Source organism: Ammospiza caudacuta, chromosome Z (genome assembly GCF_027887145.1).
Source record: "Ammospiza caudacuta isolate bAmmCau1 chromosome Z, bAmmCau1.pri, whole genome shotgun sequence".
Lineage (NCBI taxonomy): Eukaryota > Metazoa > Chordata > Aves > Passeriformes > Passerellidae > Ammospiza > Ammospiza caudacuta.
The window spans coordinates 77,889,985-77,913,599 of NC_080632.1; the positions used below are offsets into that span (position 1 = coordinate 77,889,985).

Consider the following 23,615-nt stretch of genomic DNA (forward strand, 5'->3'; position numbering starts at 1 on the left):
TTTTTGTGTGTGCACAAATTACATGTTGACAGAAAGGATTTTCCCATTCCCTTCTTCACCACGTGAAAAAAAACTATTTGCTGGTTGGACTCAAACTTTCTGCTGGATGATTCTCATTGGTTGTGCTGTAAATCTGCTATCTGGAGAGAGTAAGTGCTCATTCCCTGCTCTCTGGTGTGATACAAGCCAGGGTGCCATGGGCACAGAATTCACTCCACCAGGCTGGGCAGCCATGCCTGCTTTGCTCCTTCTTTTCATGAAAATCACTCTCGCCCCCAAACAGCCCTGGGGCCCCCATACATGCTGTTTCTGTCCCTGACCCTTTTGTGATGGGAGAAACAAAACCATGGGCAAAAAATGAGAGGAGTTTTCACCCAAGATTTATTCAACAGCAGGATGGGGGGGACTTTTTGTTTTGGTTTGGGTTTTGTTTCTTTCTTGATAATCTCTGATGCTTACTTCACTTTTTTTCTTGGCAAGTGGTGAGCTGACATTACCACGTCTCTCTGGTCTCTTCTAATGTGTTTCATTAGCTGATTAAAGCTCACCCTCATGCTGTGCATCCTTGATTACACCAAATGTGCAGCACTTTGCATCTAGCAACATGTACTACAGTCTGTTGTCCATGTGCCTGGTCACTTTTGGTGCAGAACCTTGTTCAAAGCTTTTTGGTATCCAGGTACACTGTACGTACACAGAGCAGCACCCACATGCTTCCTGCCACCTCTGAGGAGCAGAAGAAAGACTTCTGCCCAGAGTGGAGTTGTGCCATCAAGTAGAAATGTTTTTCTTAACTATCCATCAGCAAGCAGAGTCCTTCACTCCCCACTGAGGAGAGGGGACAGCCATGGAGATTCTGCATCTCAATAGGGCAGGGTCCTTCACCCATTGCTGAGGAGAGTGGACACCCACCACTGAGAGGCCCTTTGCTCAGGGGTCCCAACACCATTACTGAGGGCAGGGGACGGCCACTATCAAAGGGCTCTTCACTCAACTCTGAGGAGAGAGGACATCCATGATGGAGGGGTCCCTGGCTGACCACTGAGGAGAGGGGACAGTCACGGCCAAGGGGTGCCAACTTCATTGCTGAAGAGAGCAGACAACCACTGCTGAGGAGAGTGGAAACCCATGGCTGACAGATCCCAGACTCATCACTGAGGAGAGGAGACACCGAGTACTGAGAGCCCATTCCCTCGTCACTGAGGACAGGGGACACCCAATGGCTGAGGGGTCTTTCACCAACTGCTGGGAGAGGGACCCCCCACCCGTGAGGGGTCCTTGAACCATCGGTGAGGAGAGGGAACACCCCGTAGCTGAAGGGGCTGAGGAGCCGACTGGGCTCCCCCGCCCCGGCTGCCGCGCGTGTCCTGGCGTGGGACCGGGCTGGGCTGGGCTGGGCTGGGCCGGGGGCGCCCCCGGGGCAGTCCCGCGTTCGAGTCCCGCGCCGGGCAGCTCACCTGCCTGGACCGTGCGGCGGCAGACTTTGGCTCCAGCCCCTATAAAAGGTAACGGAGGCGTGAGTCAGAGCCGCCTCCTCCTCCCCGCCCGCTCTCACTTACGTGCGGCCGGGCGGGCGGGCAGGCACGGAGCCGCCGTCCCGCACCCGCGCACTTGCCGGAGATGAACCGCGCCGCGCTGCGGGTCTCGCTCCTACTCCCGCTCCTGCTCCTGCCCGCCCCGGCCCGTGCCGGCTCCGAACAGGAACACGGCGGCGAAGAGACCCCGCACTCCGCGGGGAAAGGTGAGCGGGGGGTCCCTCGGTGCGCGGGGCTCCATGAGGCGTGGGGCGCCCCGCTGCTCCTTTGGGGTTCCCGTGCACGGGGCGCCTCGGAGCTGAGTTTGGGACCGCCAGTGCCTCAGCAGCCTGATGCGTGCAGCACCCCAGTGCTGAGTTTGGGGTCTCCGATACATGGGGTGCCCTGATGTGCAGGATTCCCTCCTTTGCTAGGCTGGGGGTCTTTGGTGAACGGAGCGCCCCAGTGCAAGGCGTGCTGCATTTGGGATGTCTGATGCTTTGTGGAGAGGTATCACCAATGCCTGGGAGTTCTCCCCTTGCTTGGTTTTGGGGGTGGAGGGGCTGCTGTGCCTCCTGCTGCACCCGCGTTAGGGCTCCAGGTGCGTCCCAGGATGAGGTGCCTCTGCGGAGATGCGGCCCCCCAGCATCGCCCAGCTGCGGGCGCTGCACCCCCCAGCACGTCCCTGCCTTTGTCCCCGCTCCCGCCAACTCCCGTGCGGCTCCACTGGCCCGACCCCTGCCCAGGGGCTGGGCCCTCGCTTTGTCCGCAGCCCTTTTCCCTCGCTAAGTCCCTCTCGCATCAGACTGAGGGGCTCAGAGCTTCCTGCGATGGGGCTACAAGGGCTGTGCACCAAGCAGTCCCTGCTTGCTCCCGGGGTCCGCCCGGAGGTTCCAGCCCCGCTCCCGGCGTGGGGAACGGCGGCCGGGCCCCTTCACCCTGCAGGATGTCGGCTGGGCTGCCCTGCGCCCCCCTCGTCCCCCGCGGCTCCCAGGGAACGGGGTCTGGCCCTGCTGCAGAGCTGGAGGGGGGCTGACCATGGGGGACGGGGGACGTGACAGAACGCAGGGCTGCAGGGTTGTGTGCCCCTCCTCCTCCTCCCCGTGAGATGTCTTGCTGGTGTTGTGGGGGCTTTAGGAGTTATAGGTTCAGGGAAAAAGTCCTGGGTCTTTGGTGTTGGCTCCTTTTCTGATTGGAGGCTGAGGCACCGCCAGCGCTCTGCAGGAATTTTGGGGGAGTGCTGTGGATTTGCTCTTCTGGGGCTGAGTCCTGCGCAGGGACTTTGTTGTCCCTGTTCATGCTCCTTGTTCCCGCTTTGCCCACAGGTTTGTTTCCCGGGCTCAGCCTCATAGCGTGTCCTTGGTTTTGCCTCTGGTAAGGAGTTGTCCTGACCTGTGCCAGGACAGCTGCCCTGTGGCAAGGACCAGGAATTGTTTTGTGCCAGGAGCTGCTTTTGTTATTCCAATGAATCACTTAGCAGAGCCGCTCTTGCCGCCCTTGCCGGGCTGAACCCTGGACAGAGATGGGGATGCAGACGGTTCTTGCCACAGAGATTAAGTAACCCAGGCCACAGGGTGGGAGGGTGTCGGGCGTTCAGCATGCCGGTGTGCTGCGCTGGCCGAGGGGCTGGACACTGCGTGAGGCTTGGGATGGCTGGGTGGGAGGACGGGGATGGAGCAGAGGAAAGGAGGTGGCCAGGAGGTCAGTAGGGAACAGGCAAGTTAGCCCATGCTATACCAGTGTTAAGAGGCTGAATTTCTGGATGGAATCCCATGGGAAGCAGGTAATGGCTGGAACCCTGCAAGGCTCCTGCCAGCTGCCAGGACCTGCGTGTCTCAGCACCTCTGCCGGGTGGGGAGCTGGTTTCCTCTTCCTCCAGGCTAGTGCATGAGGTAGGGCTGGTGGCTTCCCAGGACTCAGCACGTGCTCAGGGATTTGCCATGAGGTTGTTCCCTGAGAAGACTCTGGCTTGCCCAGAGACCCGAGTCCCACGCTAAGTGTGTCTTTGGGAAACAGCATCTCCCTTTCCCTGTTTCCTCTCCCTCTTCAGATGTGTCTTGCTCTCAGTATCCTCTTCTTGCTCATTCTCCAATGTCCTTTTTCTCCAAGTGAACCTATCTTTCTTGCTTAATACTTCTTATTCATCTCTCTCCCCAGCTCCAAGCACTGGCCTGTCCTCTGGGATTTCCCCATTTTCTTCCCTTTCGTTGGGATGGCCCTTGCTCTTCAGCACTCTGATTGTTTCCTGTTTCCCCCAACAATTGCTGGGGCAGCTGGGTTTGGAAGGAGCAGGAGCAATACCCCAGGAACATGCCCTGGACTAAAGCCTGTCCTATGCCTTCCTTGACCCAAACCCTTGCCCCTCCTGGGGGGACCTGGCAGTGTTGGGATCCATAGCCCAAGCAGTTCTCCACCAGGAGAACAAAGAACAATCCCTGCAGCGACCTGTGCTGCCAGTGGCAGATTAAAGGCTGATCCCAAAGGCTTGCAGTGGATCAGAGTTTATAAACACAAAGGGGCTTTAATGCAGCCAGGTTTGGGAGGGATCAGTGCTCCCATGGGCAGCACATGGAGTGGTGTCCTGGGCTGAAAGCACATGGGTGCTGCTGCGTCGGGTCGGTCTGGAGGGAGAAACCAGGGAGAAGATGGGGCTGGGATGGCACAGCCTCCCATAGAGACGCTTCCTGTGGGGCTTGGCAGAAGGATGCTCGGGTTATGCATGCCCCTGCCCAGACCCTGTGCCTGTGCCGTGTTTGCCACAGATTGGAGAACTGGCTTTGGGCAGCGTGAGCACAGTGGCACAGTCCAGGTTCCACAATCAGGACACTGCCTTCAAATGACATGGTGTTTGGATGTGTTTTGTAGGCTGGGACATGGCTGCTGTGGCTGCTCCCTACTTTGGCACCTGCACTCTGTGCATCTCTGCATGGCCTGGTACCTCCTAGCCTACTGACCCTTGGGAATAACACTCCACTTACCGTTTCTTCTGGGCCATGAGCTCCACTGATCCCTTCATAGCCTGGGACAGCAGAGTGGTTCTGGTCTGGCATCTGTGAGCTGACCTCATCCCATGGGGCTTTGAGCCAGGTGTGGCTCAGGATTGGGTCCCAGTGGGAAGAGGGGGCTCTGGCAGGATGCCAGCACTCCCTGTGTCTGAGCACAAGGCACAGTGCGCCCAGTTGATAAGAGAGCAGGAGGGAAGAGCTGGAAGTGAACTCACTGTCCTGCATGCCACACACAAGCCATTGAGCTTCTAGAGTTCAAGGCGAGCAGAGAGCAGGAGTGGCTGTGCTGCTGTCAGGCAGCATCCACGCTGTGAGCAGCACGTGTTTCAGTGCTATCAGGTGGTCTGCAGCAGCCTCAGGCTGCACAAAGCCTAAAATATGAAAAAGTCAGGATAGAAGGTGCAGACCTACTGGGCAAACCCCTGGTCTCCTTCCTTATTGTTTGTCCCTGCTGCGGGCTGCCTCCTGGTCTGTGCAAATGATCCTGAGTCCTTTGGGTGCACAGTCCATCCCTGCGTGCCCTTGGTGAGGTCTCCTGGGTGCAGCCTGCTGCATCGGTGCCTTTCCTACGTGGAATTCGCAGCAGCCAGCGGTTGAGCTGGCTCCTCATGCTGCCAAAAGCTGCTCCTACCCTTCCTCCCGGACTGCAGGACATGCGGAGCAGCACGCTGGTAATGGCAGCGTCCGCCTGAGCTCGGCGGGAAAGTGTTTTGGATGGTGTTGGATGTCAAGGAGGGAAGGGAGCTGGCACTTGCAGCAAAGCCTGTATCCCAGAATGGGAGGGCTGAGTGGGAGCAAGGAACAGCAGGAGAAAGCACAAAGGGAGGGTGTGAAGGGGGGAAGCTCGTGGGAAACTTGGCTGGATCGCGGGCCGCTGGGGAAAGGCGGGTGGCAGGCGGCACTCAGGTGAGCCGGCGGGCTCTGCGCGGCTGGGAACGGAGGCGTTTTTGCCTGCAAGGGCAGGCAGATCCTGTCAGCACCCTGCTGTGCTCTCCTGCTGGAACCCCTGCAAGGAACTTCTCTTCTTGCACGTTCTTCTTGCACGTTATCTCCAGCTGTGCGCGTCGCATCACCAGGGCTGTGTCCTCCCACGTTTTTGGGAGCGCTCTGCAGTCCCTGCCGGGTCAGTGGGTGCTCCGAGGGAAGGCAGGGCACGCCAAGAGCTGCAGCACCCGCTGCCCAGGGGCAGCCACGTCTTTAGCGGCGAGCGGCAGCAGCCGGGCAGGAGAGAGACCTGGCATCATCGCACGGCCCTTGGGAGGAGCGGACGTGCTCCGGCGGGAGGTGTGGGAGGCAGACTGAGCTATGCAAATCGGCACTTGGGCAGGGCAGTGGGTTAATGTTCACGGAAAAGGGATGCGAGATTGCAAATGCCCCCAGGTGGAAGGGATCGGAGGAGTTGGTGCAGGGCTGCTCCGAGCCGTGCCGAGGCAGGGGCCGATGCTGAGAGCCTGACCCGGGGCTCGCCTCGGCGCTCTCCTGCAGCGCTCGGTGCGTGTGCCAGGGGGGCCCAGCCCTGCACAGCTGCGCCTGAGAGATGCCTGCTTGAAGGGGGCGGCCTGGCTGTGCCATCACTGCACCCAGATCCACGGGATGGGAAAACACACTCAAGGGGACTTCAGTGGGTGTATAAGACCTCATAGATCCTTTTGGTTTTGATGCTGAGACATCCCTGAGGAAGTCTGTTGGGTTGCAGTGGGTTGAACTGGCTCCTGGGTGCAGCTACAGCCTTTGGGGTGTCCGAGCTGAGCTGGCAGGAGGCTGTGAGGAGGGTCCAGAGACGCCTCAGCTGTGAGAATAGGCATGTGCTGGGAGATGTGGGAACCTGAGGTAATTGGTACAGTGCTGACACAGCAGGGCAGGTGTCAGCACAGGGCTATTGCTGTCTGTGATACGATGTTGGAGCTGCTTTCTGTCCAGGCAGAGTCCCTGAATGTGAGCAAAAAGTGGGGTGTTGGGGTAGGCTGTGCCAGTAGAAGCATGTGCAGTGAACCATGTGCCAGCCCTGAGGTGCTGTGCCTTACCTGTGCCAGGACTGCCCCAGTGTGAGTGTTTCTTTGTGCAAATAGTGCCAGGAGGGGTAGGAGAGTGGGAGCAGTGTGAGAGAAGACATACTGTGTTTCTGGAGAAGGGTCCATGTTCTCTGGATTTTGTGCAAAGCCAGTGCCCAGGTAGCAGGTACCCTTTGTGTGAGCAAGGTGGGCAGGATAGGTGAATCTCAGCTTGCTGTAGCACAGCTGGGTGCATCCCTGGGCAGTGCCATGCAAGCAGACATGGAGACGGCACTGCAGTCTGTCCCACAGCCCACGTGTCCTGGTGCACACAGCAGAGGTTGCCCGGTCCTCTGCTTGCTACTCCTTCTTCCTATGCCCTTGGGAATACCAAAGAGATTCCTAAGCATTGCTCCTGAGTGTCAGAAATGTGACAGAAGTGAGTCACCAGTCACACAGGACAGAGCCCCAAGATCTGTTCCCATCTCTGCAACACACAGTGCCCTGAACACCCTCCAGCCCTTCCCATTCCAGCCTGGCTGTGGTGATCCACGCTCCCCAGCAGCACATGCACCAAGACCCCCAGCGGTGCCCATGCCTGGATCCTCGTTGAGTGCAGGGCAGGATCCTGCTGGGTTAGGGCCTTGCATGGGACATCTGGGCCTGGGAAAGCTTGTCTCCTCATTTCTCACCCCTGAGCTGGAATCCACTCCTATTAATAGCAGCAGCGTGTCGATGGCTCTTGTCAGCAGCCGGGATGGGGGCCGGCACAGCTCCTGCTGAGACCCTCCTGCATCTGGCCAGGCTGGCAAACCCCCACCAAATGGCCCCACTGAGGGACAGAGATGATATTTGGGCTCAGCTCTACCTCTTAAATGCTCCTCCATGTCATTGCTGCTGTATGAACGCCCCCCTTTGCCCCAAACCTGTCCCATCCTGGCAATCTCTGCTCCTGCACTCAAGGGCTGGGAAGTGCCAACAGCCTGTCTGCAGCGACAAGTTTGCTGGTAAGGACAAAACAGAGGAGGAGCCTATGAATTACCTGTTGTGCCAGCCAGAGCAGTCACATTATCCTTTTGGGCTATGTTTTCCTGCCTGGGGCAAATTTGAGCCTCACATCCCTTTGCCTGGAGCTGGTTGTTTAGAAGGGCTGGTGATAGCAAAGGTGTTTGGTCAGCGGCATCTGAGAAGAGGTTCTGGTGCACTTCTAGGGCCAGCTCCAGTGATGTGCTAAGAATTCAGGCATTGCTGGCAGCTCTGGAGGAGAGTAACAGTGCAAGGGCCAGCCTTTTAAGTACTGGGTACTCTCAGGACCTTCCCAGGAGGGCTTTTCCCCTCTAGGTGTGCACATTAGATCTAGAGATCTGGTACACCACCAGCTGTGGGAAGCTCAGGTCACATCTTGCCCTGCTGTGACCCATGGGTGACACAAGAAGTGCAGAGGTCCTGGCATGGGATGCCCCATCCTCCCTCCTGCTTTTCCAAAGGAAAAGGTTTTGCATGGTAGGACCTTATGAAGCCCTGTGTGGGCATTTGGGTGATCATAAGAACTACAGCTAGGAACAAGAGCTGAGCATTTGGCCTGGCACATTTTCCCGTGAAAGTCCATCCCCACTGCAGGGGCGGTCACTGATGTAAGGAGGTTTTGATGCTCATTTCTTTCCTCTGCTGTCAGTGCCAGGGCAGCTTTCCCAGGTTGGAGGAGGGTGTCTGCACGGTGCAGTGCACCTTGCTGCCCAAACTCCTCTAGGAGTGTGAGAGCTGCCCTTGTAGAGCACCTTGTCCTTGGGCAGTGGGAGGTTCTGGCTGCTCTGGAGCTGGTACAGCTGCTCAGTAATGGAAGCCAGTGTCTCTGATTTTTCTTTTTTGAGAATGACGACAAAATGTCAGACCTGGGGTTTTCCCTCTGACTGACAACTGCAAGGGACTTACCTGTGCTCTGAGGAGGCAGTACCCTCTGGGAGCATGCCCTTTGCTGGGACAGAGGGAGAGTGGGAAAGCAAAGGTGGGGAGGGGGATGGAAGGCAGTGGGAGCCTGGAGACCTGCTGCCTGGTAGAGGTGTGTTTGCTGACAACCTTTCCCTTCCATTCATGTGGTTCTTTCTTTTCTTTTTTTTCAAGGCCACAGCCACTGGAGCTATGAAGGTAAATACCCTGCAGTTACTTCTGCTTTTTTCCTACTACCCAGCAGATCCTGGAACAGAGCCAGCTGTGGTTAATTATTACAAGGCTTCCGTGCACACTCCACGACTCACCCTTCCCTCCTGCCTGACCCTGACACAGCGCCCGCACTCAGGCATGGATGGGCTGAAGAGCCAGAGGTTGATCTGATTTCACCAGGAAGCAGCAGCTCCAATGAGGGCTTTCCCAGCCCCGTGGGTGTGGGGGATGACCCTCAGGGAAGGGCTCCTCCCTCAATGAGAGCTCCCCGACCCTGTGCCAAGGGGGGAAAAGGCTGCTCTCCCCACGCTGGACTTGCAGCCCATACTGGGACTTTGACCAGCCCAGGGATTAGCTTGTCTTCACCTCTGCCCTCTGTCACCCTTCCTCCCCATCCTATCCTGCCTGGCCCTGCCCTTGCAGCACGGCCTGGGGGGCTTCTCCACAGCACCCATGGTGGGCATCACCACAGTGCTGTGACAGATACACCCTCTACTGCCCCATCACTCTGGGGTTTGGCTCAGCTGCTCACACCCAGCTCCATATTTACAGGGGTCCTGTGAGGAGCTGGCCTGGGGACAAGCCTGGGTTTGCACTGGTCCATGACACGCTAGAAGCAGTCCTCTGCAGTGCAAAGGGAGGTTTCTGAGGCATCAGCCGTGCTTATCCCAGCTGTAGCGCTGGGAAGAGGTGGCCATTTCAGCGGCAGCCCAGCCATGTCAGCTGTCCCTTTGCCACAGAGCCCAGGAGCACTGTGGTACCTTGCTCCAGCAGCCCTGAGGTGGTACCTGCCAGAGGCCAGGCTGTGCAGGGCAGCCTGTGTGTGATGAGCTGCAGGGCAGCAGCTCCTCTGCTTGCCAAATCCACTTGTAAATGATCTTCTTGCACTCTTCCTAAACACCCCAAAAATAGACTTTCCTGGCAGCTCACCATGCTCTGAGACCTTTCCTGATACAGCTGCATTCAGTCACATGTTGACATAAAGCTGCTCCCAAGCTAACTTCATGGAAACTAAACTTATGTGCATGGCTACCTCCCTGGCCAGTGCAAGTACCCTTCCCCAGCACCCCAAGCCTTCTTTCTGGAGGTCTCCTCACCCTGAGGATCTCACTGACAGTCCTTCCCTTCCTTCTGTCACCAGACCTGAAGCACTGGAGCACGGACTACCTGGACTGCGGGGGCACCAAGCAGTCACCCATCAATGTTGACACAGCCCAGGCCATCTTCAGCCCTGACCTGCGGCCCATCCAGCTCTCTGGGTACAGCCTGCCTGCCAACCAGCTGCTCAAGCTGAAGAACAATGGGCACACAGGTGGGGGCAGAGGCAGCTGCAGGGGCTGGAGCACAAGGAGAGGATGCTCAGACTCTCCCCGCAGGACTGGGCTTCTCTGATGCCTTTCCCCTGGGCTCTGGGAAGCAGGCCATGACCCTGTTGCCTCCTAGGCCAAAAGGGAAGCAACAGGCTATAGAAATTTTACATGTCCATTTGTTTTCCTGGACAAGGTGAGAAGCCCCAACATGTCCAGAGCCATTGGGAGCCAGCTCCAGAAATTTGTTAACTCCACATCTTCTTTAAAAATGTGTCCATGATATTTCTGATGTGTATTTTGAGCCACTGGTTCCTCCTCTGCATTTCACTTTCAAAGGACTCATCAGTCTTTGTATGTGGCTTAGACTTTAAGCTACTTACACCTGTCTTTTAGGGCACAACATTTGCCACCTTACTTTGTCTGTACTTGAGGATTCTATCTCAAGATCTTAAGAAATTTTCATAGGTTTTTTTTTTTCCTTCTCCAATACCAGCATGGTTTTTGTAAACAACTTTTTGGACACGACTTATTCATGTTATTTTAGTATCAGCCTCGGTATTCCAGATATGGAGGAAAACCACATTTTTCCACAGCTGGCATGGTTGGACCTGGTTGTTACCAGCTTTTTCTTGGAGGAGGCAGAAAGTTTTGTGCACGCTGATGTCGGCCAGCCCCTGAGCTAAGAAAGGGTTATGGAGAAAGGGCCTTAGGGACTTGCTGATGGTGTGATAAGGCACCTCCTTGCCCTGGTGGCCAACGAGATGGAGCTGACCTGTGTGTACAGCAAACTTGACAGGTCAGGCTTGCTGTGTATGGTCAGATCAGCTGCGTGCTGCATGCACAGGGCTCTACACTGTGGCCTCCTGCCCTAATGTGCCTGCAGAGTTAAACTAGTTGAGCTCAGTAGTTGCTATTTTAGACACCCTGGCATCTGGTGTTGCTTGGTGTTTAGAAAAGCAGTGAGAGCATTTTCATTGGGGAGAGGGGAAGTACTTTCTCACAAGGCTTTTAAGACGCCTTTTTTATTGTGGCAACCACTGTTCTGCCTTATGAAAAGCCATAAATAAATAAAAAGTTGCAAGCCTAGTTAGCTATTTGTACAGTTACTCATTTTGGTAACAAAGTGTAAATGTTATATAAGATTTTTTGAGGGCTTGAAAATGACTCAGGTAGTTAGGAGAAAGAAGACAATGGTTTACGTATATAAAAGAAGTGTAAAAACAGATAAATTCATAGGGAGGGAACAGTTTCTCACTTCCTGTATTTGAGTTTTCTATCTCTGAACCCAGTGGCAAGGAACTTGAGATGGCCAATGACTCATCACAGCCCTGTTATGCAGTTAATCCCAAATTTGTGCCCTATTAGTGATGTAACTAAGGGACACCCCATTTAATAAAGGAAAAAGGAAAAGACTTTACATTAAAAATCAGGAAAAGGTGCTTAAAAGGATAGGACAGCCTTTCTCAGGGTCCAGAGATGCTCCTGATATTTTTGCCACATGTCCAGGTAACTCAGTTTTAGATTTGCCACATTGCTGCAGTAGTCCAAAATAGCTGGACAAACCACACTAAAGTAAAGAAAAATCAAAGTATGAATTTATGGTATCCGAAGGGGCAAAAGTTTTAGCTCTAAGTACTTTCAAAATATTTAATGCCTCTGTGGCACTAGCTCCAGTGCTGTCATACACTTGCAGGCTGCTTTATTTGAAAGGTCCCAGCTCGCCAAGAGTTGCAGCTCTCTGTCCCTTTGCCCTGCTCTCATAGATGTCCACCACTCTGCCAGTATCCTTCTCTATGAATTTTGTTCACGGTCTCTTTATATTATTCTCACTTACTGAATTAATTGTTGGATAACATTTGGCTTGGAGCTGGCCCCAGGAGTCTTTGTGGAGGGGCTCTTCACTTTCCAGCATTTTCATAGCAGCTCTTTTTGAAGCTGACATATTTACTGCAGTATCCTACAACCTTAGGTCTGAAGCTGAACCCTGCCGCATTGGCAGGCCTGCCCACAGCCTCATGACAAATGGAAAGCAAGGTTTTCTGTTATGACCAGCTTCTAGAAACCCACAGCGACTGTTTCCCTCGAGACACCTCCTTTGCGTACCTGCGGAATGGGCTGGGCTTTGTGTTGTGTTCCTGACCTCTTCCTTCTGGCTCTGCAGTTGTCCTTGAGCTGCCCGACTCGCTGGCCCTGGCTGGTGGCTATGCCCAGCAGTACCGAGCTGCACAGCTGCACCTGCACTGGGGCTCCCCGGCAGGACCCGGCTCCGAGCACACTCTCAACGGGCGCCGCTTTGCTGCCGAGGTGAGGAGCCCTCAGGTGCTGGATGCACCTTTCCCCTCGTGGTGCTGGGCACAGGAGGCACCGGAATGCTCTCATGCTCCTCGCCCATGGCTGTCCCTGGATGTGGGCTGTAATTCCTGGCCAGGATCCTGGGCTGCTCTGCAGCAATGGAGTTTGGTGTGGCAGGCCACACTTTGATGCTGAGCCAGACTCATGCACAAGCCTGGTCCTGGGCTGATGGTGCAGGAGCTGCGGCCGTCCCCAGGCTGTGGAAGCCAGATTTTCTGGAGGCTGTGAGCCTGCTTTGGGAGCTACAGGGACTGTTTACTCTGTACACACTGTCCTCTTGCTCTGCCAGCTCCCATCTGGTTTTATCCCTCCTTCTCTAGCTGCTGTCCTCAAACTGAGCCTGGCTCTGCGGTATTAGCCCCTGTTATACAGGACAGAGCGCTGATTTGCTGTTGATGAGCAGGGAAGTTCCTGCAGGCAGAGCTTCATGCTGGCTGCTTTGCACCAGCAGACCCACCAGCATTTTCCCTTCCCTGCAGTGGTACTCATCCCACCTGCATTTGTCTCACAGCCCTTGTGTCAGCAGGCTGTAGCCCTGTGGGAGTGAGCATCTCCCAGTGGCATCCATCAGGCACTGGAATTGCATTTTTCCCTTCCAGATCCATGTGGTCCACTACAATACCAAGTATGACAGCCTTACAGAAGCAATGGTTCACCCAGATGGCCTGGCTGTACTGGGAGCCTTTCTGGAGGTGAGTTTCATGGATCAGCAGCAGGAGGATGGGACTGGGGTGGGCAGAGTTGGACACAGTTTTGGGGACTGACAGAGGTGCAAATATACTTTGGAAGAAGGGGAGAGAAAGGGCAGATCAGCCCTGATAAGAATGAAGATGTCACTGGGTGCCTCTCTCAAGGAGCAGTACCTCCCTGCTGCCATCACCATCTCATCCCGTGGCCTTGCTGCTACCTTGGGGTCTCTGTGTTGCAGGTTGGGCATGGGGAGAACCAATACTACCATGAAATACTTAAGCATCTGCATGAAATCGAAGAAGTAGGTAAGGCCCTGTCCCACCTCATACTGTGTCAGGGGCTGCAGCCCAGCAGAGAAACCAGCTGCTCAGCAAAGCTGCAGCACATGCAGTGCCACACTGCCCATGATCTTCATGCTGTTGCCCTCCAAGGGGTTTGTACCAGTCTCACTCCCATTATGTGTCCTCTCCCAGGACAAGAAACCTTGGTGCCTGGATTTAACATTGCCGGTCTGCTGCCTGCCAACCTGAAACTCTACTTTCACTATAATGGCTCTCTGACCACCCCTCCCTGCTACCAGACAGTCAAGTGGACAATCTTCAACCAGACCATGCTGCTCTCTCATCACCAGGTCTGTCAGGGCAATGAGCTCTGCACTGGGTCTTTCCCAGCCTCTCCCTGTGAGCTGGTGCAGGTGCCCTGTGCCAGGGCTCTGCAGCTCATCCGCTCCCAAAAGCGGGATGTTATTCCCACATATGTTATATGCTATTCTGCTCACACTGCTCTCCTTCCAGATGTCACTGTTGGTTTCCACCCTGAAAAGCCCTGAGGACGAGCTTTTGCAGAACAATTACCGACCAGTGCAGAGCCTGCACGGGCGGCGGGTGCTGGCGAGTTTCCAGACCTCCCCTTCAGTGAAACACATTCCTGGTAAGAGTGCTGAGTGTGCTCAGGCTGCTCCCAGCAGCAGGGATGCAGTGATGGGGGGCAGCAGCAGGACTCAGTGCTTTGTGTATCCTGCAGAAACACAGCATGGCTTAGACCTGCCTGGCAAGTGACATGTGGCAGCAATGGTCTTAGGGTCCTGCTCTCTCCCATTCCTGCACTTCCTTCACCCTGCCTGGGGAAGACTGGTCTATAGAAACTTATTTTATCCTTAGTCTTGCAGATGTAACAGCAGCAGGACTAGGGGATGCATGGTCAGGAGCAAAGAGGCAGGTCCTAGCACTCCAGCTAGCTACTTCAATCCCAAAAGCAATAGATAAATTCAGTAGGAGCTGCCAGAGGTACGAGCTTGCAGTGAACACCCCTCCCCAAATCCTGCAGGAAGGGCAGTGCTGGGGACTCCTGCTGAAGGTTGTGCTCTGTCAGCACAGCCTCACAGCCATCCTGGCCAAGCACACAGTCCCCTGCCTGAGGGCTCCCTGAACGCCCACCCTCTATTTCTCCTTGAAGGCCTTACTTGCATTGGTGATTTCCAGGCATGAGTAGAAATCACTATTAATCATCAGGTGTGACTATTGCTTTGCATCACTGAGTTTTTGCCCATTGCTGCTCCCTGAGGTCACTGGGGGTTTTCTATTCAACATCCTGTTCCTTTTCTGTTCTGATGGCATTTCCCACACCTTTGGTGAAGGTGACTAATAGGAACAGCACAGGGTTGGTCCCAGGCCTCTGGGCAATGCCTCAATAACCACACAATGTGGTGTAAGGCACTTCCCTCACCGTTCCACCTGCAGCCTGCTTGCTAATGGCTCTAGGCTTTTAATCACTGTGGTCTTCAGCCTGGCTAGCAGTTTCCCATGTGGCACTGCATCAAATGCTTCACTGGAACTGGGAGAGATAAAATCTACCACATTTTCTTTGTCTAGAATATCACTTATCAAAGAAGGATATCGGGTTAGGCTGGCATGCTCTATCTTTGGTAAACCTCTTAGATACTTTATCATATTTTCCATTTACCTCCAAGCCTTTCTTTTACTACTTTCTTGCAGAAGCTGTTCCAAAGCCTCCCAACACTGGGGCAAGGGGGGTGTTGCCCAGCTCTACTTTTTTTTTTTTCCATTATTTGCTATTTCTATACACAAATCCCCACTGTAACAAAGCCACAAGTGCCAGGAGAATGTCCCAGTACTCTTGGATGACGTTACCGGTCCCCTGCCTTGCGTGCACAGGATTGCTGGGGGTTTCTCCCCACATCAGTGCTAACTGCCTGCTTTAGCCCTTGGGGCTGCTGAGCACTGAGATGGATGGATCACACCTTGTTTTGCTTGCAGCTGCACCTTCTGTGCCATTGCTTGTTGATCTTTCTGACAGTCACCCCCAGCTCGAGTTAAGCACTCCTGTTATAAGCTGCTGGGTGGAGGTGGCAGCTTTCCTGCAGCAGCCATGTAGCTGGATAGAGCCCATAGATAGTGCCACTCTGTGCACCATACCTGAGCCATGTACAGATGATAACGCAGCTCTTTAAATACCATGCTTTCATGCTGGGCAAACATTTGCCCAGCACAGCTCCCTCCCAGCATGCAGGGCCACCAAGCCATCCCCATGCCAGGTGCCCTACCTGCAATGTGTCGCTGCCTCCTCCCTGGGAGCTGCTGACCATCTCAGGCAACTGTCCCCATGGCTGCTGCCTGCTGGGCTCTGCCCAGGTGCCTCTCGGGGTCTCCTGTGCAGTCATGGGGTGCTGCAGTGCTCAGCACCCTGCCTGCTTCCTTGGCTGTCGCAACAACAGTGGGGGAAGTTTCTGGCTGGGCTCAGCGAGGCTCAGGTGTAGGCTGTGGTTCAGGGATCCCTTTTTCTTCCCTTTTCTCATGCTTCTGGCAGGGTGTCAGGGCTGGGCTTCCAGCAGCAAGATACTGTGAGCTGCTGGAGATGTGGCAGCTGATGGGAGTCTTGTAGGCAGCCCTACTTTGGAAGTGGAACCCAAAGGCCTTCAGGCTTGAGACTTCCCAAATACTTCAAAGGCTGTGCCCTGACTGTGTTGTCTCTCTTTACAGGTAGTGATGATTCAGCAACAGCAGGTAGGTGAGGGGCTGGCACAAAGCAGGGGAAGGTGGGCAGGGGGTGTACCTGCCTGGGAATCGGGGTCTTGTGCAAGCCACGTGCTGAGCTGGGGGTGGGCAGCCACAGTGGGTTTGTAGGGCTGCTCTAGCATCCATGCTGCTGGTTCTCATCTTCCAGTCTTTGTCTCCTTTTCAGAAGGACACTCCAGCTCATTTCATGCAGGTAAGTGTGCCCAGCCAAGGCTGGTTCTTTGTGTCCCCTCTGCCCTTGGGCTACCAGCCTACTCCTTGCCTGCTCTTCCTCAGCCAGTAGTTGCAGGGGACCCTCCCCAGTGTAACGTGGCTGTGCTTGGCTTGCAGGAGATGTGCTGGCTGTGCTCTTCGGGGTGCTCTTTGCTGTCACAGCACTGGCCTTCCTGCTGTACATCTATAAGCACCGCAGCCAGAACACACGGTGAGCAATGGGGAGACACAGGAGGACAGTGCCTGGGGGCAGGATTGGTCCAGGGCCCCCACAAGAAGAGGGTTTAATGGTGGTTTCAGGCAACAGGACCTGCCTCCTAGTCTAACAGTTTCCCCCTTTCTTTCCCCACCAGGCTGGACTCGCCAACCAAATCCAAGGTCATCTACACGGCAGCCAGCACCGAGAACACTGCGTGAACTCCACACCTCTGTGGCAGTCCCAGCCCCACTGGCTCAGCCTGTCACCCCACCTCCCCTCACTCCCACCCCAGGTCAAGGAAGACCAGTGCTCCAGCACGCCTTGGCTGCACGGGCTGCCCACATGGACTGTTTGTCTGGGGGGCAGCATTTGGCCCCAATAGATATTTTTGTTATAAAAAAGGTAAAAACTCATTAAAAAAAAGTAAAATCCTCCCATGGTACCAGATGTCTCTGCTGCCTTTGTGGGAAGCTGTGGGGCAGGAAAGAGCACCCTGGTTCAGCTGAAATCACAGTGGAGAGGGGTGGGCAGGGACCCCTTCCCAACCAGCAAAGACAGTATCAGCCTCTGTGCACTGGGCAGAGCTCCAGAGTAAGCAGCACAAGGCTTCTTCTACAGCCCAGCCCTGCCCTCCATCACTCTGGGACTTCTTCCTCCTCTTATTTGTGCAAAGCATTGGAAAAACATAGCTGTGGCTTGGTAAGGCTGAAGAAAGGCAGAGTTGAAGGTGGCAGAGCCACTGCTTGCCTGCTGGGTAGCCCCCACCCAGCTCACCTCTGGCTTTATCACAGCTAGATTAGCCAGGACAACCCTAGATCTGTGGCTACCTCCCACCTTTCATGATGGCTCCTGTGGAGCTAGAGTGAAGTCCCAGAGAGCTTTATGGACATGACAAAACCTTAATAAACTGGCCCTGTGTGGGAGAGGAACCTCCCTAGCTACAGCCCTCAGTGGCCTCCACCCCAAAGCTGTAAAATTAGAGTTCAGCCACTGTTAGGATGGACAGAGCAGGAGCAAGGCCTGCAGGCAAACAGGGTCTGCAACTTCCAGACCATCCCCCTCCAGCCACACCACTACAAAGCCATTGTTACCACTGCTTGTACCCTCCCCACGAGGGCAGCACTGCTGGCCACACAGAACCCCACTTGTCTGTGGTACTTAATTTTATTGGTATAAAAGCCCACTGTGGATAAAACTGCCTTTTCAGCCCGATGGCAGTTTCTCCCTCCCAGCCCTGTGGCACAGAACCAGGGCTGGTACCCGCCTGAAAATCCCCAAGAACAGGAGAGGGCAATGATCCATTGGAATGGTCCCTTGAACCCCCTCCCAAATCTGTGCCGGCAACAGCTGTGGCATTGCATGTCCTCCCAAACCCTCCACCACCCTCCATGCCCACTGGGTCCTTTGGATACTGGGTCCTTTTCCCTCTCCCTCTCCCATCCTGCATGGTGTCAGTACCCACGGGTCCCCCAGCACCATCCTGCTGCACCAGGATGCCAGCTCAGCCCTGCCAGGGCTGTGGCTCCTGGGGCAGCAGGACTGGGCAGAGAGGTGGAGAAAGGAGCACTACAGCAGTCAGCCACGACCCAGGGCACGGCAGCACTTTGCAAAGCCCCTTCCTCCACCCTGCAGCGAGGAGGCAATGCAGGCCCCCTGCCCTGGCATGGGGGACAGCACATCTGTGGCAGCGGGGGGAGAAGCGATGGGTTTCTTTGGGCTCAAGCCTCTGGCAGTCACAGGCAGGCTAACTGGGGCTGAGCTCACAGCAGGGCCAGCAAAGTTGGGTCCCCCAAAACTGAGGTGTTTTATGGGGACTCCCAAAGGGGCGTTGGAGTGAGCCAGTCTCAGCCACACTGGTTGGCTGGCTGCCACAGCTGGACCCCAGTGCCTGCCCCACCAGGGCTGGCCAGGGTCCCCCAGTCCAGGAGAAAAGATATTGCAAAGAAGGTGATGGCCGATCCTGCCGCCAGGATAGGAGGGGAGGGGAGGGGTGACTGGGGACCGGAACATCCTGCAGGGCCTCAGGATCCTGGTTGGGGGCTGGCTCCGCTCTGTAAACCTGCAGGAACCAGGAAGAGAAACAGTGAGTTTTCACCAAATTCCACCCCACTTCCCGCAGGAGAGGCGACAACCTGACAACGGCCTCAAAAACCACCTGCTCCTCTGCTCTGGGAGACAAGGGGATGATACCCTTGCTTGAGACATTGGGACAACCTCTCACCATCCTAGCACCAGTCTGGGTACCCCATGAGACCCAGAGTGTCCCCCACCCCCTCTCTGGAGCAGCACTTACAGAGCAGGAAGCGCTGCAGGTTCTGCACGGATCCCCCCGAGAGCAGGTAAGCCCAGGCAGCGGCAGCAGCCATCAGCAGGTAGGAGGGCACCAGGCTGCCCACGTACATGGGGTTGCAAAACGACTGCAGAGAGAGGAATGAGAAGAGAAAGGTGAGCAGGCAGGAGAGGACAGGGACAGGATGTGTGGCAGTGTTGTCACCTCAATGAATGGAGTGAGACAGGCGGCACCAGCCCCAGGATTTGGTTTGTGAAGGGCCAGCTCCTTTGCTAGTGCCAAAGGCTATTTCCCACCAGCACAGGGACCAGTACTCTGAATACAGGTCCCAGCACAGAGCCCTGCTCCCAGTTACTCACCAACCCCGAAACAGTGAGATGCATGATAATGACTGCTGCGATCTCCCACCAGCGCCGGTGCTCGCAGCCATGAAAGAAGATGATCCCCCAGAAGGTGTGAAGGAAAATCAGCACCATGGTCATAAAAGCTGCAGGGAGAAGAAGAGGCGTCACCAGGGACTCACCCACTTGACTTAGCCAGCAGACTTGGGGAAGAGATGGAGATGAATCAGTAAAGAGAGGGTAGAGAAACCGTTTGGCTGGACTGGGAGGTGCTGGGTAAGATTCCACATGTGGGAGACATGAAATGAAGAGCAGGGAGGATCACAGGGGACAGCAAGAAGGGTTTGCCACAGAGATATGTGACAGGGGATTATAAGGGTCTCAGGTAGGTGAGAGTGCAGCATGGACAAGACAATGTAGGAGGGAAAACTCCAGCATCTCATCTGCTGCATCTGAGGTGGGGCAGAGATGTGAGCAAAGGGTGCCAGTTACTCACCTGAGGTCAGGAAATACAGCTGTGAATCCCCATGGATGCCCACAGTGCCAGGCCCTAATGCGTCTGCCAGGAGATTGATCATGGAGAAGGCGCCGCTCATGAGACCAAAGCCTACGCCAGCCACTGCCAGGACAGGGACACTGTTAAACCCGGAACCTCCCAAGGGTCACCCCATGCAGCTCTGAGCGAGCTTTGGCATGAGAAATCCATTGCTCCCAGCACCATCCTCAGCCCTGCCCAGGCCCACCCCCTGCCCCACAGTCAGGGTGCTCCACTCTGCACAGCACTCACCATATGCCATTTGCTGAATGGAAATGGGGGAGTAGCCGTCCTCACTGAGGGCCACCAGCCCCTCAATGGCCTTCCTGTGGAGTGAGAGCACACTGGAGTTCAGCACAGCCAAGCCACCTCCTGAGGCATGGTGCAGTGTTCACTCTGCACCATGGCACCTTCCTGGCAACCTCCCCCTCCCCGAGCAACACCCACCACGGAGACTGTCCGTGTGACTGACCACCAGAAAAACCAGGCATGTGAAAATCATGTGAGGCCACACAGAAAGATTGTCCACAGAGGAATGCGGGTGCCAGCCAGCCCGGCAGAGCAGGGCTGGTGTGAGCAGGACGCTGGGTGTAAGGCAAGCAGCACCCCCGCATGGAAAGCAGCCCCACTGCAGGCGTGGGAGGCCATACCTGATCTCCGCACTTAGAAAGATGTTGACTAACAATGGAGGAGGTGCAGGAAGAGCTTGAAGAGTTAAAAAAATTCAATGTGGAGGGAAACTGTGAGAGGAGAGGCTTTGTAATTTGTACCAACTAGGGATGCAATAGGCTAGGAGGATGCCAGGCAGTTCCTCAGCCTAGGGAGAACAGCAGTGCTTGGGACCGGAGATCGCAAGGCAAAGGAAACGCAGCGGTTTTATGTCAGAGGCTGCTCCGTGGAGCTCTGCTACCCTCTGCCTGTCCGCCTCCGGCAGGGCCCTGCCGCAGGGAGCCTGCCCACACGGCTCCCCCCTGCATTCTCCCAGGAAGACCGTGGAGTATGAAGGACACCTCCCTGTGCCTGCCTGCCCAGCCCAGCACAGTGTCTGTCCATCCACAGGACAGGGTGCAGCACGCGCTCCCCTGGCAGCAAAACCCTGCACTCCAAGACAATGGTATCAGGAAGACTGGAAGCTGCCCAGGCTGCTTTGAGACTGTGACCCAGCTGCTCAAACAGGGCACCAGATGCTCCAGACCTTAGGGCTGCTCTGCAGACCCACTGGGGTCAACACACTGAAACAGGCGCCACCCACGTGCTCGGGGTAAGCACTGAGACAGCTTCCCACCACACCTGACACTCCCCCCAGTCCAGCAGCTCACAGGCAAAACCTGGCACCACCACAGCTGGGAAGAGCATCCAGCAGTGCTGGCACAGTGGGGGAGATGCCATTACCTGAGGAGCTTGTAGTAAAGGAAGCGGAAGGCCTCCTGCAGCAGCACAGAGAACATCACCCCAAAAATCAGGAGCCCCTTCTGCAGCCGCTCATCCTGGGGGTCGCTGGCTTTCACTGCGATAAACCAGATGAGGGATGAGAGCAGCAGTGACACCAGCCAGAAGAAAGCCCTGTAAGAGACAGAGCTTGCTGGCACCGCTGATGTGCCAGAGCCCCCACTGTGCTGGGACTGGCACTGGCAGCTGTGCCCAGCCGTGCCCACTCTCCAACCAGCACCAGTGCCACTTTGGTACTGGTGCGGGGCAGGTGGTGCCCAGATGGGTCTCACTGCTGTGCTGTCCCTGCACACCTGCCCCACTGGTCACCAGAACTGGCACCAGTGTCCCTGTTGTGCCCACAGCAGTACCAGCACCAGGCTCATATCCATGCCAGTACCACTTCCAGTACCACGTCCTTCTGGTCCCACAGCGGTACTGGTACCAGTTTCCCAGCTGCACACATGCACCAGTACCATTACCAACCCTCCACTGGTACTGTATGAGTTCTCGTGTCTACTATGTGCTGTGACAGTAAGACAAACAATATTAGTGCTCCTGTCATGCAAGCAGCAGCACCAGTGTGAGTACTGGAGATTCCAGTGAGCCCATAACAGCACCAGTGTGAGCACTGGTTACTCCAGTGAGCCCACAACAGCACGAGTGTGAGCACTGGTTACTCCAGTGAGCCCATAACAGCACCAGTGTGAGCACTGGTTACTCCAGTGAGCCCACAACAGCACGAGTGTGAGCACTGGTTACTCCAGTGAGCCCATAACAGCACCAGTGTGAGCACTGGTTACTCCAGTGAGCCCACAACAGCACGAGTGTGAGCACTGGTTACTCCAGTGAGCTCACAACAGCACCAACATGCACAGTGGTGACTCCAGTGAGCCTACATCCGCACCAGTGTGAGCACTGGTGACTCCAGTGAGCCCACATCAGCACCAGCACCAGTACTGGTGACCCAGTGAGCCCACAACAGCAGCAGTGTGAGCACTGGTGACTCCGGTGAGCCCACAACAGCAGCAGTGTGAGCACTGGCGTGCCTGCTGCAGCCACCACAGTGCCTCAGCCAGCACCAGTCACATGCCTCTCACAGCCCTGATGCCACCACCACCCTGTCACACCCATAGTGGTACCAGCACCCCTGTCACGCCCACACCGTACCAGCACCGGCACTGGTACCAGCTCCCCTGTCGCGACTACAGTGAGCGTGCTGAGGCACTGGGAACAGCAGCCCACTGCATCCGAACTGGGACCAGCACCAGCAGCAGAATCAGTGCCCCCGCCACCATCGTTCTGGTAGCAGCACCGGAGCTGGTCCCAGCGCCCCGCCCCGCTCACGCCGCTCCTGGAGCCCATCGTGGTCCCGCAGCCCGGCGGCACCGGAGCCCCCATGGCTGACTGACCCGGCGATGAGGATGATGATGCGGAGCGGGTCGCGGGCGATGGTGAAGATGAAGAGGCCGAAGGCGGGCCCGAAGGCGATGAAGGTGCACCCGAAGAAGACGGCGAGCGTCATTTCGGCGGGAGCGGGGGCACGGGACCGGGCTCGGAGCCGGAGCTCGGACCGGACGGGCCCCGCGGCCCCTTCCCCCTCCGCCGCCCTTCCGGGGCCGATGACGTCACACGTGCGCGCGCCGCCGCCGCCGGAAGCCGCGTCCCGGGGCGGGCCCGGGCCCGTCAGTCACGGGCGGCGTTGGATGCCGGGAGAGGCCCGGGAAAGGCCCGGGCAGGGCGGGTCGGGCACCGGGACGGCCTCCCCAGGGAAGGAAGGGGTCGCAGCACCAGCCTGGCAGAGTTTCAGAAGCGTCTGGGGAAGGCTCTCCAGCGCACGGTGTGAGCCTCGGGGGGGCCTGTGCCGGAGCTGGACGCGTGGGTCCCTCCCAGCTCGGCAGGCCCCGTGATCCTGTGGGGGCGCAGCCTGTGCCCAGGGGAGCTTGGCCTCGTCCCCACGGGCACCCCCAGGAGCACGGGCTGGGCGAGGTGTGCAGGCTGCCCCGCCCTCGGTGGTTCTGGGCTCCCTCCGCTTGGCACCTCTAGTCCAGCCCTATTTCAACGAGGTTGACACGGAAAGGCACTTCAGGGCGCTTCCCGCTTACAGGCACCCACACCCCAACACACACCCTTCCTCCCTCCGGGAGACTTTGGACAGGAGCACTGGGTGTAGAGTTCTGCTGACCCGGCAGAAGCACTGCTCCTATGCCAGTCTTGGCACACATGTAGCAAGGTCAGAGAAGGCTTTTGAGGGGTCTGGAAAGGCTTTTGTTACATCATGGAAAACAGGCCCTGTTTGTAGGAGGCACAATTCACAGCAGAGCACTCCAACATGGAGTACAGAGGGCTCTCCTGCAGCAGGGGAATCCCAGAGGAGCAGGGAGATGTGGGTCCCAGCATATCCCCACCAGCTCATGGCTTGCCCTCGCAGCCAGCAAGCTGGTAGCTGGAAGTGAGAATCACAGGATCTTTTCCACTTGTTCAGGGAACATCACTGATATTTTGGCTTGATCACCAGGGTTTACAGGGCCAAGTCGTGCCCCCAGCACAAG

The 23,615-nt window shown here is 56.3% G+C and overlaps 2 protein-coding genes across 2 annotated transcripts; one reads left to right on the plus strand and one right to left on the minus strand.

The window, feature by feature from the left end:
- Nucleotides 1-1,570: 1,570 nt before the first annotated feature.
- CA9 (carbonic anhydrase 9) lies at nt 1,571-16,865 on the plus strand. Its single transcript, XM_058824143.1, has 12 exons — nt 1,571-1,741; nt 8,632-8,655; nt 9,812-9,982; nt 12,142-12,284; nt 12,932-13,024; nt 13,261-13,327; nt 13,496-13,653; nt 13,817-13,952; nt 16,022-16,045; nt 16,224-16,250; nt 16,388-16,481; nt 16,624-16,865. Exons 1-12 carry the CDS (start codon nt 1,621-1,623, stop codon nt 16,685-16,687), a joined length of 1,122 nt encoding a protein of 373 aa, XP_058680126.1. The 5' UTR covers nt 1,571-1,620; the 3' UTR covers nt 16,688-16,865.
- A 789-nt stretch (nt 16,866-17,654) lies between these two features.
- Nucleotides 17,655-22,668, minus strand: LOC131571215 (gamma-secretase subunit Aph-1b-like). The gene is made up of 7 exons (XM_058823847.1): nt 22,476-22,668; nt 21,028-21,198; nt 19,888-19,961; nt 19,597-19,719; nt 19,119-19,246; nt 18,763-18,886; nt 17,655-18,528 (listed from the first exon to the last, which is right to left on the minus strand). Exons 1-7 carry the CDS (start codon nt 22,586-22,588, stop codon nt 18,491-18,493), a joined length of 771 nt encoding a protein of 256 aa, XP_058679830.1. The 5' UTR covers nt 22,589-22,668; the 3' UTR covers nt 17,655-18,490.
- Nucleotides 22,669-23,615: the final 947 nt, after the last annotated feature.